At 33.3% G+C, this 16925-nt stretch overlaps 5 protein-coding genes across 8 annotated transcripts in view; 3 read left to right on the top strand and 2 right to left on the bottom strand.

Moving 5' to 3' along the window:
* Positions 1-1166: 1166 nt before the first annotated feature.
* Trxr1 (Thioredoxin reductase 1) lies at positions 1167-4961 on the bottom strand. Of its 2 annotated transcripts, none has more exons than XM_083039304.1 (8): positions 4428-4961; positions 3271-3494; positions 3036-3166; positions 2684-2913; positions 2367-2581; positions 2089-2271; positions 1579-1937; positions 1167-1495 (listed from the first exon to the last, which is right to left on the bottom strand). In XM_083039304.1, exons 1-8 carry the CDS (start codon positions 4438-4440, stop codon positions 1366-1368), a joined length of 1485 nt encoding a protein of 494 aa, XP_082895430.1. In that variant the 5' UTR covers positions 4441-4961; the 3' UTR covers positions 1167-1365. The 2 variants fall into 2 exon arrangements, with proteins under 2 accessions (XP_082895430.1, XP_082895428.1); XM_083039302.1 differs by lacking the exon at positions 4428-4961 and adding an exon at positions 3910-4320.
* Positions 4962-5850: 889 nt separating this feature from the next.
* On the top strand, positions 5851-8165 carry Sni (SDR family oxidoreductase sniffer). The gene is made up of 4 exons (XM_083039305.1): positions 5851-5920; positions 6413-6603; positions 6750-6902; positions 7211-8165. Exons 1-4 carry the CDS (start codon positions 5866-5868, stop codon positions 7433-7435), a joined length of 624 nt encoding a protein of 207 aa, XP_082895431.1. The 5' UTR covers positions 5851-5865; the 3' UTR covers positions 7436-8165.
* Positions 8166-8303: 138 nt separating this feature from the next.
* On the bottom strand, positions 8304-10327 carry Bcl7-like (chromatin remodeling complex subunit BCL7B-like protein). The gene is made up of 4 exons (XM_083039306.1): positions 9781-10327; positions 8988-9063; positions 8800-8905; positions 8304-8697 (listed from the first exon to the last, which is right to left on the bottom strand). Exons 1-4 carry the CDS (start codon positions 9870-9872, stop codon positions 8579-8581), a joined length of 393 nt encoding a protein of 130 aa, XP_082895432.1. The 5' UTR covers positions 9873-10327; the 3' UTR covers positions 8304-8578.
* A 235-nt stretch (positions 10328-10562) lies between these two features.
* LOC145936618 (synaptic plasticity regulator PANTS) lies at positions 10563-12643 on the top strand. 3 transcript variants are annotated; one of them, XM_083038958.1, is made up of 5 exons: positions 10563-10873; positions 11046-11137; positions 11214-11378; positions 11460-11640; positions 12505-12643. In XM_083038958.1, the coding sequence occupies exons 2-5, from the start codon at positions 11090-11092 to the stop codon at positions 12525-12527; spliced, it is 417 nt and encodes a 138-aa protein (XP_082895084.1). In that variant the 5' UTR covers positions 10563-10873; positions 11046-11089; the 3' UTR covers positions 12528-12643. The 3 variants fall into 3 exon arrangements, with proteins under 3 accessions (XP_082895084.1, XP_082895082.1, XP_082895081.1); XM_083038956.1 differs by lacking the exon at positions 12505-12643 and having other exon boundaries at positions 10563-10796; positions 11460-11840; XM_083038955.1 differs by lacking the exon at positions 12505-12643 and having other exon boundaries at positions 11460-11839.
* A 324-nt stretch (positions 12644-12967) lies between these two features.
* LOC145936615 (uncharacterized) overlaps positions 12968-16925 on the top strand; it is a 50946-nt gene continuing 46988 nt past the window's right edge. The window contains exons 1-5 of the mRNA XM_083038953.1: positions 12968-13163; positions 15316-15425; positions 15709-15914; positions 16018-16206; positions 16510-16653. Of these exons, the coding sequence (XP_082895079.1) occupies positions 12970-13163; positions 15316-15425; positions 15709-15914; positions 16018-16206; positions 16510-16653 (843 nt within the window). The 5' untranslated portion in view covers positions 12968-12969. The remainder of the gene's footprint in view (positions 13164-15315; positions 15426-15708; positions 15915-16017; positions 16207-16509; positions 16654-16925) is intronic.

The raw sequence follows: 16925 nt of genomic DNA, 5'->3' as shown, positions 1-16925 counted from the left end.
TATCAGAGCAATATATATATAAAAAAACCTCTCTAGAATATACAATGATTTTACAGATAGCTATGTTGGTTTCTTCGATCATCACAATTTTAATTTTCTCCAATATTTCGATATTCATAATGTTCATGGTATAAAATCTTTGTAAGATATTCTCTGTATATATCATAACGTAACAATACATTATTCTCGGGAAGCCTAAACAACGAGTTTATCTTGTTTATTCTACATTTTTACTATCTATTATATTTACATATTTTGCATTTTCCGACAAATTAAAAAGGCGATAATTATCGGCGGGAGAAAACGGAAATTGAACAACAGGATAATTTGAAGAGACAAGTATCGTGTTCAATTCTGCAACTAAAAATTGAATTTTATTTATTTTGATAAAATAATAAAAATATACAATTTTAACTTTATCAACTCTATGTATATTCAAAATTTTCAATTTAGTGCTCGCAAATTTTGAGACTGTTTTAACTTCGAAAAGTGTATTAATTGTTACACATTATTTATAATATATTGAAAAACAAATTATAATCTCTAAATGGAAGAACGAGAAAAAAAATTAAATGTAACAGACAGATAAGTCATATAAGAATTAAAAATTTGATAGACCATTAATAAATGTATATAATATTTATTATTTTAAATAATTTACTATATATAAATGTTTAATATATATTTAATAATTATAATAATATAATTGTAGTAATGTAATCATTCCTAAAGATTTCGTTTTTCTTAGTAGAAATGCATGTTATATTATTCTTGTGAATATCTTACTATGATGAAACAAATAGTAATTATGTAAACAACGATTTACAAGATTATTAAAAATACTAACTTTATTTTTTTCCTACTGCTCTCTAATTAGAAAATAATAAAATAAACAATTCAATATAGAGAATTTTCTTTAGATTGATCAGAAAAACTTGTTTTTATTCATGAGATTAATCTTTTAAAAACTTACAAGAAATATCAATTCAAACAATATAATTCTATATATGTATATATACCAATATTATTATATTAATATAGTTATTTCGTTTTAGCGCTTAGAATTATATTTTTTTTATCATTGATACATGCGCCATAAAAAAAGCGCTTTGTTTCTTAAAAAAATAATATATATAAAAGATCACTGCAGTATGTATTACACTGGATCATTTCTATATTTTATTTTATTCACTGTTTATTTTACGCGATATCGCGATATATTTCAGTACTGCGTGTGTGACAAAGTGCTATTTTAGCTAAAAGGGATTAGAGATCAACTGATATTTGTTACAAAAGTAAATGTTACCTTCTAGTAATGCATAATCTATATCTTGAATGATGACGCTATGTACTACGTACATCAATCTAACTGCAGCAGCTTTGTGGCTTAGGATCCAGGCCTGAACGTTTGGTAATTAATATGCGGGTAAACTCTTCTGCTACCGTTGGATGAATTCCAACAGTGGATTTTAATTTCGGGATTGTTAAGCCACATCTATGAAAATACGACAAAAGTTATAGCTTCGTAATGTATTTTTTTTTTCTTTTCAAAGATAAACTAGTAGACCAAATGCTTACTTGATAGCAGCAGCGAATCCTTGAATCACTTCGCCCGCGTTGGGTCCAACAAAATGCATGCCAAGCACCCTCTCATCATCGGTTCTGAGCGCGACGACCTTCACATAACAACGATCGACGTCTTTTTGGGGAACAAAAAATTCCGTCGGTTTGTAATACGCGTGATAAATCTCTATATTTTCTTCTCCGTAAAGCTCAATCGCCTTTTCTTCGCTTAGTCCGACGCATCCATATTCCAAAGGACTAAACACCGTTGTTGCTACATTTGTATAATCCATTTGTTCGGTAGAATTACCAAACAGTCTTCTCGCTAATAATTTACCTGCATGTATAGCAACGGGTGTTAATTCGGGCCTTTTCTATAATAAACATTTGAAAATTAGATTACTTACATTAAAATTGTCTATTATTTATATTTATATTTAACTTATTGATTAAAATGTTAATATTTATCTCTTTAAAAATATTTCTTCCAATATATTTTGGTATAAAATGTTACGGAAAACTTACATGAAGTACGTCACCAACTGCGTAAATGTTTGGAACATTCGTTTGTTCGTTAATTGCTTCAATCTTGTTAGTTTCTGGAACAAGTTTCAACCCGGCATTCTCTGGTTTTAACTCTTCCGTAAGCGCTCGTCGGCCAATAGCAAATAAAACGGTATCATATACGTCTTGATGAATTTCGCCATCCTAAAAAAAAAATATCCAAATTGTATTACACACTAATGTTAAGAGCGACTTATTTATGCTTTTTTTAATATAAATTTTCGCAAATTTGCACGCACTTTGTCGACCCAGTCAACAAGAAGACGACCGTCCTCTTGCTTCGTGATCCTTTTAGGCTTTGCTTGAAAAATGAAATGCACACCGCGTTGTTCCATCTCGTCAGCAACGAGGTTTGCCATTTGTTGATCAAATCCTCGCAATACGATCGATCGAACCATTATTGTCGCGTCATAGCCCAAGCCATTAAGAAAACCAGCGCACTCTAAGCCAATATCTATTTCATCGTTAAAGAAAATATAGATTTGTGCAGAATTATATTATAAATATTTGATAGATCTGATGATAAATGGTATAAAATTTTGCTGAGAAAGGATACATCCAGCTCCGACAACAAGAGTCTTGCCTGGAGCACGTTCTAAACTGAAGATATCATCGCTTGATATGCCATACTCCAGAGCACCTGGAATATCGGGATATCTAGGTCTACCACCCACTGCAATTAATATGTTTCTAGCTGTAAGAATCTTCTCCTGCCCTTTTTTAGTGACTCCAACTACCGTGTGTGTATCCTTGAAATGTCCGAGAGTATTGAAATATTCGACTTTCCTATATTAATGTAAATAATACTTAGCTACTAATGTAAAAGAAATTAAATGAAAAAAATAACACAAACATAGAAACATGAAATAATGAGATTATAAACAAAATAAAATTGGAAAACAACTAACTTTGTTCTAAGCTCGACACGAGTGACCCAATTGACAGACTTGACATGATTTTGTACAGCGGTTCTCAAGGCTTCCCAGTCGATTTTCACAGTCTTAAGATCAGGTAGCTGCCAACCAAATGTCGCTGCCTCCTAAAAAAAAAAAAAATTAGGCAATTTATCAGATTATATATTAGATAAAAATTCATTTGTTTTTGAATTACACACTATTGCAATAGACTGAAACATTTACGTACATGAACAGCTTCGCCGAGCAATGCAGCTTGATGCATTAACTTCTTCGGTATGCATCCTACATTGACACAAGTACCACCTAAGCCCCAAGTGGTACCTAAAGGAGAGGGAGTTACGTAATCCAACACTGCCACTTTCGCATTTAATCCCACTGCTTCCTTAGCTGCTGCCAGGCCACCGGATCCTCCACCGATGACCAAGAGATCATACATATAGCTCTGATCCGCTGAAAGGAAACGATCATTTTATACATATACAAGAAAGATATTTTTGACGAAACAAGTTCTTGCAAAAGATCAAACGTCATCGCCAGAAACGTTTCCCAAAAAATAGGAGCTTTCCAGCAAGAAACAAATAAATAGAACAATTTTCAGGACTTGAAAAATTCTTTATTCGACTGCAAATTGCATCACATTGTGTCAATCTATGTTTTCCCGCTGGAAAGCTCCCATCGCAAAATCTTTTCACGTATTTCTTCGAAATATTCGTCGAAAGTCTTCAAAGTCAAATGTCAGTGAAAAATCCCTATGTCATTCGAATCACGCGCGAAAACACCGCTGACCCAACTTCGTTACACATCTACATCGCGAATGGCAATGGTTATCGCAATGAAAAATCCTCGTCACGCTCGTTTCACTCACTGCACATGCAGGCCATCGCGCTTCTACCGTAGACGAAGCCGTCATATTTGACAAGAGACGGATGGTTATACGGTAACCCGAGCAACTTGGTCTGCGCGCCCCGAAGTGACACGAGCCGCGTGAACATCGTCAGTGTCGCCATGATAATCGATGACGTGCGATTTATGGTCGAAGGATTGCGCCAAGTGACGTCAGTCATGTCGCTAGCCGCGCGACAGGCTTTTTCCGATCGTACGTCCAGTTTTCCCGGAGCGACTCGCGAAGCGGAGAAGAGCGCGATGAGGTCAATCCTCATCACCGGCTGCAATCGCGGTCTCGGCCTGGGTCTGGTGAAACATCTGGCCGAAAGATCATCAAGGCCGCCCGATAACATCTTCGCGACCTGCCGCGACGCGAGCAAGGCAACGGTAAAAATTGATAAAAAATCGCCGGCATCGAGTCTGTTCGTTTCAGTAGTAGTTTTTTTTTCTCCGCGCGCTTTGTAATTTTTTCACAATTCTTTGAGATAGGATACTCACCAATCGGCGCCATCGCGATTCTCTTTACTCCTCGCGCGAATAAACGTATTTCGCCCACGTGATCCGTCTCGTTTGATCGATAGAAACGTCAGAACGCGTCCTCGCGCTACGTAGTTTCCAAGATATTTTCTTGCCTTTAGAAACTCGTCTCAAGCGACCGCTCAAGTTGTACTGACACCGAGGCACGTCCACTTATGTCGTCATAAGTCTTCGTCAACGCCACCTATTTTACGTGCTTTTCCCTCTCCCTGTCCTCTCTATTCTCGTAAAATTGTCACAATTAATGTAATGATGTAATGAATCAGCGATGCATTTGTGATGACAAGTAATTGCGCTCGATACAGATATCGGTAAATCGTTACGTCATTTAACCGGATTGTCAAGGTTCTTCATTTCATCTCGCGCGCGGTTTCATGTAGAATCAAAGTAATTTTTTCAACATGTTTTTCTCACGCGATTACGCAACCGCATATTTAAAAAACAAAAGAAAACAAAAATAAGAGGAAAATTTTTGTAGGAATTACGCGCACTCGCCGATAAGTCATCGAATATACATATTATCGAGATAGGTAAGTCGTTAATTTTGTTATTTTTAGCTGCACTGGTGCGATAAGTTAAAGTGAGACAAATATATTTTGTTTCACTCTAACTTATTGCACTAGTTCATCAGTGCAGCTAAAAAGAACAAACCTATTGTTTATTCGTTTCGTTTGATTACGCTAATTTAAATTTCGCTACGCGAGAAGAATTATATACCGTTATTATCTTTATTATCATGATAACATTCTTATTGCGTCAGAGTGAGATTGCAACTAAATCTGATGAAAGCATTTCGAAACTTCAATACTTATTGATGTGAGTTGTGTAATTAAATAAAATATTTTTTTTCAAATATGTAGAATATAAATATACATATATATGTAACAAAATTCAAGTATTAGCTTCATCTAATGTTCATAAATCATCAATGTTTCAAGAAAATACAATTCCATCGCGATATTTAATGTAAGAAATTAATAAATTATTATAAAAACAAATACAAACATTCTATAGAGATTTTTATCTCAGACTTCAACAAAAAATTTAATCACAACATTTTACATCGTAGATTATATATTTTATAATAAACAATTAATATTATGAAAACATATTAAAGTATATAGTTGCATAGTGTCATTAACATTTTTTATTGTAGGAAAAAAAACGCGATTTTGTCGGAGCAGGTTTATATTTATATATTGATCGATACTATCTGTTATCATCTAGCACTAGTTTTCTTCATGAGAAAGATCAATCTTTTCTTGCGCGCGGTAAGAAAATTAATATTTATTGTTTATCAGTGCATGACGCTACTGTTTTTCTTTTACAAGGCGATAATGATAATTGTATAACTCAGAAAATCGAGAAAATATCTCTTACGTCGAACCTTTCGTGAATAATGCATTTTGCGGATGAATATATATATAAAAATATTCAACGAAATAATAAAACTTGTAAATAATGTTCTCCGCATACATTTAAAAAACATTTTTATATTTATTTTTCTTTAAATCTTATTATTTTTTAGTTACTGCAGTTTTTTGCGTCTAATTATGTATAATTATTCCACACAATATGTGACTAGGTTTATTAACATAGTTCAACATAATAAAAACACAAAAATAAGATTATAGTTCTTTCCCGTAGCTTTTTTTTAACGCTGAATATGATTTCAGTTTTCAAAATGCTTTATTGCATCATAATTTTAAGAAGTTTGCAATTATGTTTATTTTAATGTTTATATTTGTTTCAAACATAAGATTTTTTAAGTTGCTGAATACAAATCCGATGTTAAAATTGACAAATTTAAATTAAATTAAAATTAAATAATGGAATTAATATACATATCAAAATTAATTACACATTATAGACATTTTTTCTCATAAACATAGGTTTACTGTTGATTGTTTATATAATGGAGCTTTACATACTTCTTTTTCTTTCAGACTTGACAAACACGGATGGCTACAAGAGAATTGTAGATACGGTCAGCGAAAAAGTAAATGGCGCTGGTCTCAACCTTCTCTTCAATAATGCTGGTGTTTCCAACAAGTTCACGCGTCTTGGCTTTGTGAAGCAGCAGCAAATTATAGATGCTTTCCTAGTAAATACCGTGGCACCTATTATGCTCACAAAAGTATGCTTATGAAACATTTTATATTCATTAATATTGAATATATTGAATTAGAGTGCTCGGTTTTAAATAAATATATTTAAAACCGAGTACTATACAACATATATATATATATAATACAGACATTCATGTAATAATTATGATTCAAGGCTTTTTTACCACTACTGAAAACGGCTGCAAAAAATGCAAAGGACAAAACTGAATTAAGCGTAAGAAGGGCAGCTGTCATCAACATGACTTCTATTTTAGGCAGTATTGCTGAAAATAATGATGGTGGTTTTTATCCCTATAGATGCAGTAAGGTAAGACACTTTAGGAGACTTATAAATATATCCATATTATATATATATTCATCGTTAAAAATTTTTTTTAATTTTGGAAATTTTGCTGAAGCTAGAATATCATCTCTTGTTATTTTTATATAATTTATAATATACATTCACAATAAAAAATTCGTATATATCTATTATGATTCATAAATTCTGTAAAACTTTCAAAACTGAAAAAGTTATACTACTATCAAATTAACATTGACATATATTTCTTATCGTCAAATACTTGCAATAAACCTTGAAAAAGAAATATATCTTATCTAATCTCGTATATACAGGCGGCACTTAATGCGGCGACCAAATCGATGAGCATCGATCTGAAAACAGATGGAATTTTAGTGACATGTTTGCATCCTGGATGGGTACGCACTGATCTAGGTGGCAATAACGCTCCGATGGACGTCGACAGCAGCGTCAATAATATTCTAAACACCTTGAATTCATTGACAGAAGAGCATACCGGTTGTTTTGTTCAGTATGACGGTAAGATACTACCCTGGTAATAATGATCAAATAAATTACGCAAATAAAATATTTTTTATATATAATATTTTTTATGTGTTATATAAAGAGATTTAAATAATTTAAATAATAAAAATATACATTAAATACGATTTTCTAAAAGTTTGTCAAACGAAGAAGAATTTATCTCAAGATGTGACTAAGAGAATTTTAGATTAATATTTTTCATTAAGTAATTTTAGGCAAAATACTTAAATTAGATATTTTTCTTAACAAAGCCTAAAAAACAATCTATTACAAATTTTTCATAAGCGATGTATAGTACGCACTGATCAAAAGGTCATTCAACTATTTTATTTGTATGAATCCAAGCTTATTTTGTACATGTCACGGTGCTATAACGGCAAAGGAATGCAAATTCTTCTATAATATCAATAGACAAAAAAAAATGATATTTGGTATATACAATGACTTTTCATAACTTTTCAAAAACAAATGTGTTTAGACATAAAATGTATATGTCCTTATGTGTTTTGACATCAGTAGTCATAACTTCTAGTAAAAAATAATTCTAACAACATTTGAGTATTTTGCAAAAATACTCCCTGATACAGCAATACAATATTATAGCCAGAAAAAAAAATAAAAAAAAAATATACAATATTTTAACATTGCTACAGAATAGCTTGCAAATGTACAATGTGCTATCAATTTTTATCTTTTGGAAAAATTACATAAAAATCCGAATTTTTAATAAACGGATTGAGCATTTGCCAGTTTTTATCTATCCCCAATTAATGAATCATTAATAATTATAACTCCTAAATTCAATAGAAAAAAATTATAATAAATCCATATGTAAAAAATAAATTTCATTATGCATAATTCAGAACGTTCTATAGGAGTAATACTACTCAGTTTTATACACACACACATACATACATATATATATATATATATATATATAAATTATATATAATTATATATATATATATATGTATAATCTAAAAGATATTTCTCACACTAAATTTGGATGATACAGAAACTTTTCTTGCAATTCATCCATGTCAAAAAGTATAATTTAACGCAAAATTGTCAAGTGCAAATTCACAAAAGAGATCATGATTCCTAAATGTGTTAAATCATATGTGACAGTGACAATGATGTTGATTGTGGATCAAACATTAGTCAGTCTTTAATCTCTTAGGTGCAGATTCGCTATTTTGTGAATTGGAGTCCTCCGAAAAACCCAAATGTGCAGAAAAATCTGTCAGTCCTTGAGAATCGCTAACAGTGGAAAAACCTAGAATGTGGAAATAGATTATTGTTTTATTAATAATATAGCAATAATATATTATTAATAATAGCAATATTGTTTTCAAATTATCATTAAAATCAAACTCACATGTATTGGAATCTTCTGTAAGCCCAAAATTGGAATTTGATGAATCTATTCCTCCTTTTCTTGGTAAACCATTCTCCTTATCAGAAACTATTTTACCTTTTTTCTTCTGTAAAAAAAAACATTTATTCTATGTTAATATGTGTTTTGATTATAATTTTATTCTTAGTCCAAATTATTCTCTTATATACCTGATCAAGAGTCGAAATTGGGACCCATTTGTATATTTTCATAGTTGTTTCTCCTATAGTAACCCATTTTTTTTCCCTATAAAATGCATTCAGGATTCTAAATAGTTGTATATTTTTATATAAATAATAACAATAATAACAGAAGAAAAGCATTGATATTTTTCACAATATTTATTATTTATTATTCTTTTATGACAAATAATTTAGACAAACATCAAATGTAGATAAAGAAATATTATATATACAGATATATGTCAAAAGTTATATGAAATAAACTATTATATACAAAGCTCAGTTATAAAGTAATCAATACTTTTTAGCAGATTACACACTCGTATTAACATATATATGATAGTATATTAACTACGATCTTTTATTTCAACTTCGAACATTAACAACAAATCTAATCATTTCTTAATCTCAGGTTTTGCAACATTTTGTTTGATAAACAAAAGCAAAAACTTTCTTCTTCATACGTCATCCTCCAAACAAATGTGACAAATGACAAACGCAAGAATCCACCATTAACAACCAATTTAATATCTTTTAATCTCATTTTTCAGATACTTTTCAATAAACAAAAGCAAAAACTTTCTTCTTCATACATTTGTGACAAGTGACAAATGCAAGAATCGATCATTAGCAGTCAATCTAATATCTTTTAATTCCATTTTTCGGAGCATTCTGTTCGATAAATAAAAGGAATATGTTTTCTTTCAAGCCAATGTAACAAATGTCAAACGCAAGAATTGACAATTTTCTCTCTCTCTGAAGCTATTCCAAAAAAACTTACCAATGACGAACTTTATCAACTACTTGCATTACGCGTTTAATGTCATCCTTGGCACGACTACGGGTCTCTGCGCGCACTGACCGCGACATCATATTATTGTTTCTCGCGCGATTAAATAATCACCAGTAATTGATTTTGCACCAGTCACTACGCCAAAAACACCGGGACATCCGTGAAGGGAGACGAGTGATGTGAACAGGTTAGAAAAGTGACAGAAGAAGCTACACGAATATACCGATCGCTCTCTCGTCACTCCTTGCTCCTTGCTATTCCATCACGCTCGAATTAGCTTCACATACGTATAAATCGGATGCACTTGTGCACTTTTGACGATTCTTATGACTGCCGCTCGCGATTCGCGAAATATAATAATGTTCACCGGGCTATGTCGTCGACATGTCACAAGTCACAAGCCAAATGCACTGAACAGGTCGCTATTCGCTATTTGGTTAGGAACACTCTGATTGGTTATTACTGGAATATTTCGTCGGTGACGATTCTATATGCTAGGGAAAAAGAAATAAGGTTAGTAACAGCGTTGCCGACCGCCGACCTTCAAGTGGCGCTGCGCAGCGCGGTCGCGTCACGCGCATCGGAATTCGGTGCGCGGAGTGGGGGGTGGTGGGTGGGGGTTGTGGCGGGGGGGCCTGGGTGGTGGGGTGGGAGCCGGCGCGCGCATTCCCCCACTCCGCGACCCCCACTCCGCGCCCCCCACTCCGGGCACCGAATTCCAACGCAGCGCCGCGCATCAAAGTTGATTCAAAGTCGAACGCGCCGCGCACATCGACACGCGCTCTCTCTCTCTCTCCCGCAGGCCTATTCTGTAACTTTTTAATTGCGTTATAATTATAACTAGAAATCTTATAATTTCATTGGTTCAAACCTAGTAAATCATGCGTTATAATTATAACTAAATTAAAAAGTCACAAAATAGGAATGCTGAAATTGGCAACATTGGTTTGTCCTGTAGTTCTATATTTTGCCGGCAGGCGAAAATCTACAGCAAGAAGAAAAAGGTTGGCAATTCTTCAACTTTGTTATTTTATTTGGAGCACAGTAATACATTATTACATGTAATAAAATATCGAGATAGGTTTGTTGAACGATTTGTTTTTTCAAGTTTTGAGAAGATATAATGATAATTATTTAACATTTGCCGTGTTGCTTTAAATTGTAACCTATGTCTAACTTTAAATCTAATTTATACTTTCAATGTTCTTTTGCATATTTGTGACAAATAATAAGCAGTTTTATTTTTTATATAGGATCTAATAAAAAGCGTACGACACTGAGACAAGCTCTGATAAATATGAGTCAAGCAAAAGAAGAAACAAAACGCCGTGAAGATGAATGGATGGTACTTTGTTAACTTTATTACACTTCTTTCTGTATCATCCTTTTATCGAATATCTTATCAATTCTTTTCTTTTTAGTTGAGGCCATGTATGATATACAAAGCCGAATACGACGATTGTACCAGTATAAAAGCTCGTTTCCATCAATATTTTATATTTGGCGAAACAATCGATTGCAGTCAATGGAAGACCGATTATATGAACTGTTACGAATGGGAAAAACATAAATCGGAAGAAGCATATGTATGTGTGGATTACTGTTATAATTTTAACAATAATTTTAATATATATTTAATATCAAAATAATGTTCTGGAAAATTGTAGAAAGAATTGATCATGAGCGAGAAGCAACGCAGGATAGAGCGTTTACGTGCACATTATCAGAATGACGTTTGGGAGAAAAGGGAGAACCCACCAGAGAACTGGAATGCTCCTCTACCTGAATGGATGCAGAAGGAGTTTAAGAACTCTTATCTGCATATAAGAAATGAAGAGTTAAAACAAGGTAATGAAATTTCTCAACTCGATTCGAGATGCACTATATTATAACGATAAGCGGTGGATTAGATCTTTAAGATTTTAGGTATAGCATATGTACATATTATGTATATATGTATTCATATAAACCACATGTATGCAATAATATATACAAGATGTTTCATATTTTAATTAATATAGTCGAATATTTCTGAAACTATGACTAACAAGAAAATATTTCATAGAAAAGTCAAAAGATTTCAAAGAAACAAGTTGATAATTCTGAATTTTAATTAAGCTCACTTTTTAAGGTTATTTCAATTTAGTTTTTTTTATAAAAACCACATTAATTTTTTTATTTAAATCAATTCTTCACAATATTCGGAAGAAGTTTTAAAGATAGGATGATGAATAATGTACGAGGTATTTTATATTTTAATTTTACATAATTTTACATAAAATAACTATTATAGTTGCAAATTACATACTTTTTTCAAAAATCAATTATGTTTTCTTTATACTAATAACTAATTCCTCATTATTTTATGCATAAGTGTATATTGAAGTAAGGTCAGGAAAAAAATGAATATTTTACAATATTTTATAGTTTATTTTAAATTATGTAAAATTATAATACAAAATCCATTGCAAAAATTCAAGAAAAAAAATATAATGCATATTTATTTCCCGCAAAATAATGATAATCCTTATGAACGTAGCTGCGAGTCGAGCGCGTCGATAGACTGCGCACACGCAGTGGTATATCTCTCGCAGTGGAACGAAAGCGAGATATCGTTAAGGTCGTCGATATCTCGACACGCGCAGTCTCTCGTCCGCACTAGACGTTGTGACCGGTAATCTCTTTTAACGTATATCTTTATTTTTCTATCAGGAAGATCGAGAAGAGTGGAATGAGAATGGGAATCCTGATCTGCGGACGATCCCGAAAAAAGAAGAGAGATCGACGCGAAGATAGTGGAAGAGGGGAGGACGCTTGTGATGGCGCGCGCGCGTCGTTTATCCCTTCTCCGTTTCGCACTCCTTCTCTTATTATCGAAGCCATTGCGCGTTTCTCTTCCTGCATACGTGCGTACATTCGTACGCGCAGCGCGTAGCGATTGTACACGAGACGCCGCAGTGAATGAATGACGTAAAAATATCCGTATGCGGATATCGGCGCGTCTCGAGTAAAGTTTGCGCGCTCGACGACTTCATCGTGTGATTAATATAAGACGGTGCGGAGGCAAAGCACGAGCCTGCTCTTACTACGCGTCTCCGGAATCTCATTGTGAAGCGGAACGTCAGCGGCGTCGCCGCGTCGCGCGTTTCTCCGCCGACACGTGCGTTCTTGGAGTAAATGGACGAAATGGACGACACGGACTCCGTGGTCGACGGCGATTACCTGGGCGCCTACTCGCGCTTCTTCACGGAGTTCGTCGCCCGGGTGAATCCGGACGATCAGCTGCCGGTGAAAGTGAGCGCTTACGATGTCAACGAGAACGAGCTGGTCGGTGAGGTCATCGGCGTGACTCTACAGTACCTCAATAAGACGTAAGCACATCAAACATTTTATTGTTTGTTGTTCGGAGTAATTATCGCGTGGGCGAGATGTTCGTCATATATACATTGTATACACAGGGTGTTGAGCGAAACAGTCCGCGTAATTTTTCGATAAGATAAATCTTATCTTTGAAAAATGTTTGACTCGAATGTCTAGGAGAGAAATATTAGTAAACGTGTAATATAGAAATGTGATCTCTTTAATTACTTCCGACTCGTTTTCATGAGTGTTAATTGGAGAATCGATGATGATTTCATTGTTGTGTCATTTCCTAGAAATAGAAATGGAAAGGGATAGGAAAAAGCAACTTAAATCATAGGAAAAAGCAACTTAAATCATTATTTTATACAAATATAAGTTTCTAGAATTTATCTATGTTAGATTCGTGATCTTTTTCTCTCGTACATGCTCATATTTATATAGATAAAAGAAATATACATTATTTCTAATCCCTAAACAGCACACATGTCCGAAAAACGTTCAGAGGACATATGTACTGTTAGGGATATGAAATATTCAATCACTTTATGAGAAATCGCAAAAGTAATGACAAGAATTTCATGATACCACTTACGAAACGTCTGTCAATTCCGATCAGATCAGATCCACTTTTTTTTTCTTTGTTGATTCATCATCTAATGTAAGAGACAATGCTCCTTTTTTTGTTGAATAATATCTTTATTTATCTCATTTCTGAACTTTATATATATGGATATGTATATATATGATTTATCGGAGCAAATGCCAAAATAGTTAAAATAATCTTATTTAATTAAAAATGTTAAATTAAAAATGTGTGATTAATAATTTTGAATCTTTCAATCTTCTATCAAATATCAATAGCGGAATTTAATACATTTTGAAACTAACATTTTCGAGATACTTATATATACATGGATGTTCTGCAGTAGTCCATTTCTATAAAGGAAAAAAACACAAAGTGTTACGAATAATTTCTCTTCTCAATTCGAGTAAACGCGATTTGTATCGTAGTTGCATAGTATAGAAATGTTGGAATGTTTTTAAAACCACAAGAATATCTCATGTGAGGCGTGAAAAAGTTAGCACGCAAAAAAGTTACGCATAGCTGCGCGGTGTATCACGCGAGAGATAGAAATGTGCATGAAGGATGGAGAATTTTACTTGGCGAATATTTTCTTCGTGAGTATATTTGCTCTTTCGAAAAAAACTGTAAATTTCGCAAAAACGACAGAATCATTGGATGCTTTCCAGGAGCACTGTGTGACACAGTATACGATTCAGTACGTCTTCCAACTACGATACAAATCGATACAAATCGTACAGAGTTAAAATATTCTATGCTCGACTTTGTTGTTAAAATGTTGCTTTTCGTCGTTTTGTGTCATTCCATATGGATCAATAATTTTAATTTTTGTTATTTTTTTCTATGGAATGGTAGAAAATAAACTTAAAAAAAAAACTTGTGACAAAAAAGACATTGTGTAATATTATGTCGCATAGTGTATGATTGTATTTCGTTGCTAAGAAAAAAGCACTCATGAAAACTATTTCCGCGCCATTGACGCAGTTATCTGCCTCAAGTGAAGCCGTCACGAGGCTATCTACACCCATCGTAGTCGTTGTAGAACGAAAAGGATAAACGATGAAAGATAAATGATAAACGAGAGATAGCGGAGCGAACACGAACCTTTCTCATACGCCTTGAATGTTTAAGTTTGTTCCCCTTAGTCATTAATGTTTCAATGCTTTATCTTACGGATTTTTTTCTCTTTTTTTTTCTCTTCCAAATTGATTATTTATTTATATTATTTTAAGCGCAGGGAAGGAGAGAGGGAGAAACATTTTTTTTTTCATCAATGCGTATTTATTATAATTTTGAAGATGCAGAATATATTCGTTATTTGTTTTTATCTTTTAGAAGTTTAAATGCGAAAAATCGCGCGTTCTAATTTTCAATTATTTATAACTATTAAATATATTGGTTAATTAATAATTAATTAATAAAACTATCATTACAAACTATAAAACATCTTCATATTCCATAAGAAAAGGCGATTTTGAACTGATCAAAGAGTACTCTTGTAGAGAGAATGTGTATTTAAGCATTATATTATATACTTTATAAACATTTCTAAGAAATAACCATGTGATTGATTTCAGATATTGTCCGCCGAGTTTACAATCATACATCGTGCATCTCGTGATACAAGCAATCAAATCAACATGCAAGAAACAACCCGAAATCTGTGGATTAAGACAGCAAGAGAAGAGTAAGTTTATTTTTATTCATTCATTAATGGAAAAAAGAAATTATTTTTGATAAATAAACATATACGAGCGGGTTAAACCGCGTAAGAAAGTCCTCTATCTTTTACAATGTTTACAATAATTAAAGTTAATTAAATAAGATCAAGTGAATCGATTGTGATTTTCCACATAAATTTTACTTTAAATACGTTTCGAGAAATATTCGCTGAAAAAATCTCAAAACACGAGTCACTTATCTTGAACGACTGTTCTGATCGATATTTTTAATAATTAACTTTTTTTCAGCTTATGCACCTTTGAAACTTATGCAGGCTGTCACGAACGAGGTAAACGAAATCTGCAGGCGATATTTGGACAACAGCAGACTGGCGCTTCTGCCGCCGCCTTCGTCGACGCCACAAGTGACTGTGGGTTCCACCAGGAATGCCAGAAGAAAAATGGAAGATCGCCATATGATCCTACACGACTTGCACACTATTTTTAATATTCAGGTAAGGAAAAATTTAGCAATTCCGTAAAAAGTTTCACAGCAATTAAAATTAAAAAATCTGAAATTATATTACGAATTGATTCTATCTCCATTTTAATCCCCAGGACGATACGATCGCGAATTACTACGCCGTGTTCGACGGCCACGGCGGGCAGGATGCTGCAGTATATTGTGCGACGCATCTGCATCAATATCTGGTCGAGAGCGTCCACTATCCCACGGATCCAGAAGCTGCGTTGCGCGATGCTTTTCTGACTACTGACAAGCAATTCATAGCGAAATCGAATACGCAGGTAAACATTTTGTCGCTCGTATACAGTGGATGCTTTCCAGCAACATAGTGTCACTGTGTGATACAGTCACAATAAGAGTTTTCCAGCAAAAAACACATCACACGATTGCTGATCAAATAAAATAATTTTCGGGACTTTAACAATTTTCTATTTGATAGCTACATTGTGTCTATCTGTGCTTCCTTGCAGGAAAGTACACTGTGTTACACAGTATCGCCTGTGTACGTTATTAAAAAATATTCAAAATATCAATACTTTATTCGCTTCTCGTCAATAATCTCTGATTGTTATCGTCTGTTGTAGAAATTGAACGGCGGGACCACCGCGGTGTGTACACTGCTGTTAAATAAAAAGTTGTACATCGCCTGGGTAGGCGACAGCATGGCTTCGCTAGTCTCGCAGGGCAACGTGAACCAGTTGGTGAACCCTCATCGACCCGCACGAGAAGTAAGTATTTTTTACATAATAAAATAAGATAAAGAACGTAAGATATTTTCATTTTCAGCGAAATAATCTTAATTTAGATTATGTGCGCAGTGTTATCTTGATTTTTAAAATGTCCTGCTCTTGCAACAATATATGCGTATTCTTAAGAAACTTTGAAATTTAACTCATCAGATTAAGTGTGAAAATTTTTTTTTTTATTTTTACTGACAAATTACGGTACATCAATCTTTTCTAAAACAAGTTAGTAGGTGTGTTTTAACTTTTTTATTTAT

This window comes from Prenolepis imparis, unplaced genomic scaffold (genome assembly GCF_030444845.1).
Source record: "Prenolepis imparis isolate NDT839.2.m4 unplaced genomic scaffold, iyPreImpa1.0 SCAF_5, whole genome shotgun sequence".
NCBI classification, from domain to species: domain Eukaryota; kingdom Metazoa; phylum Arthropoda; class Insecta; order Hymenoptera; family Formicidae; genus Prenolepis; species Prenolepis imparis.
Note: the sequence above shows the minus strand (reverse complement) of the source record. Positions and strands in the feature narration are given on the sequence as shown.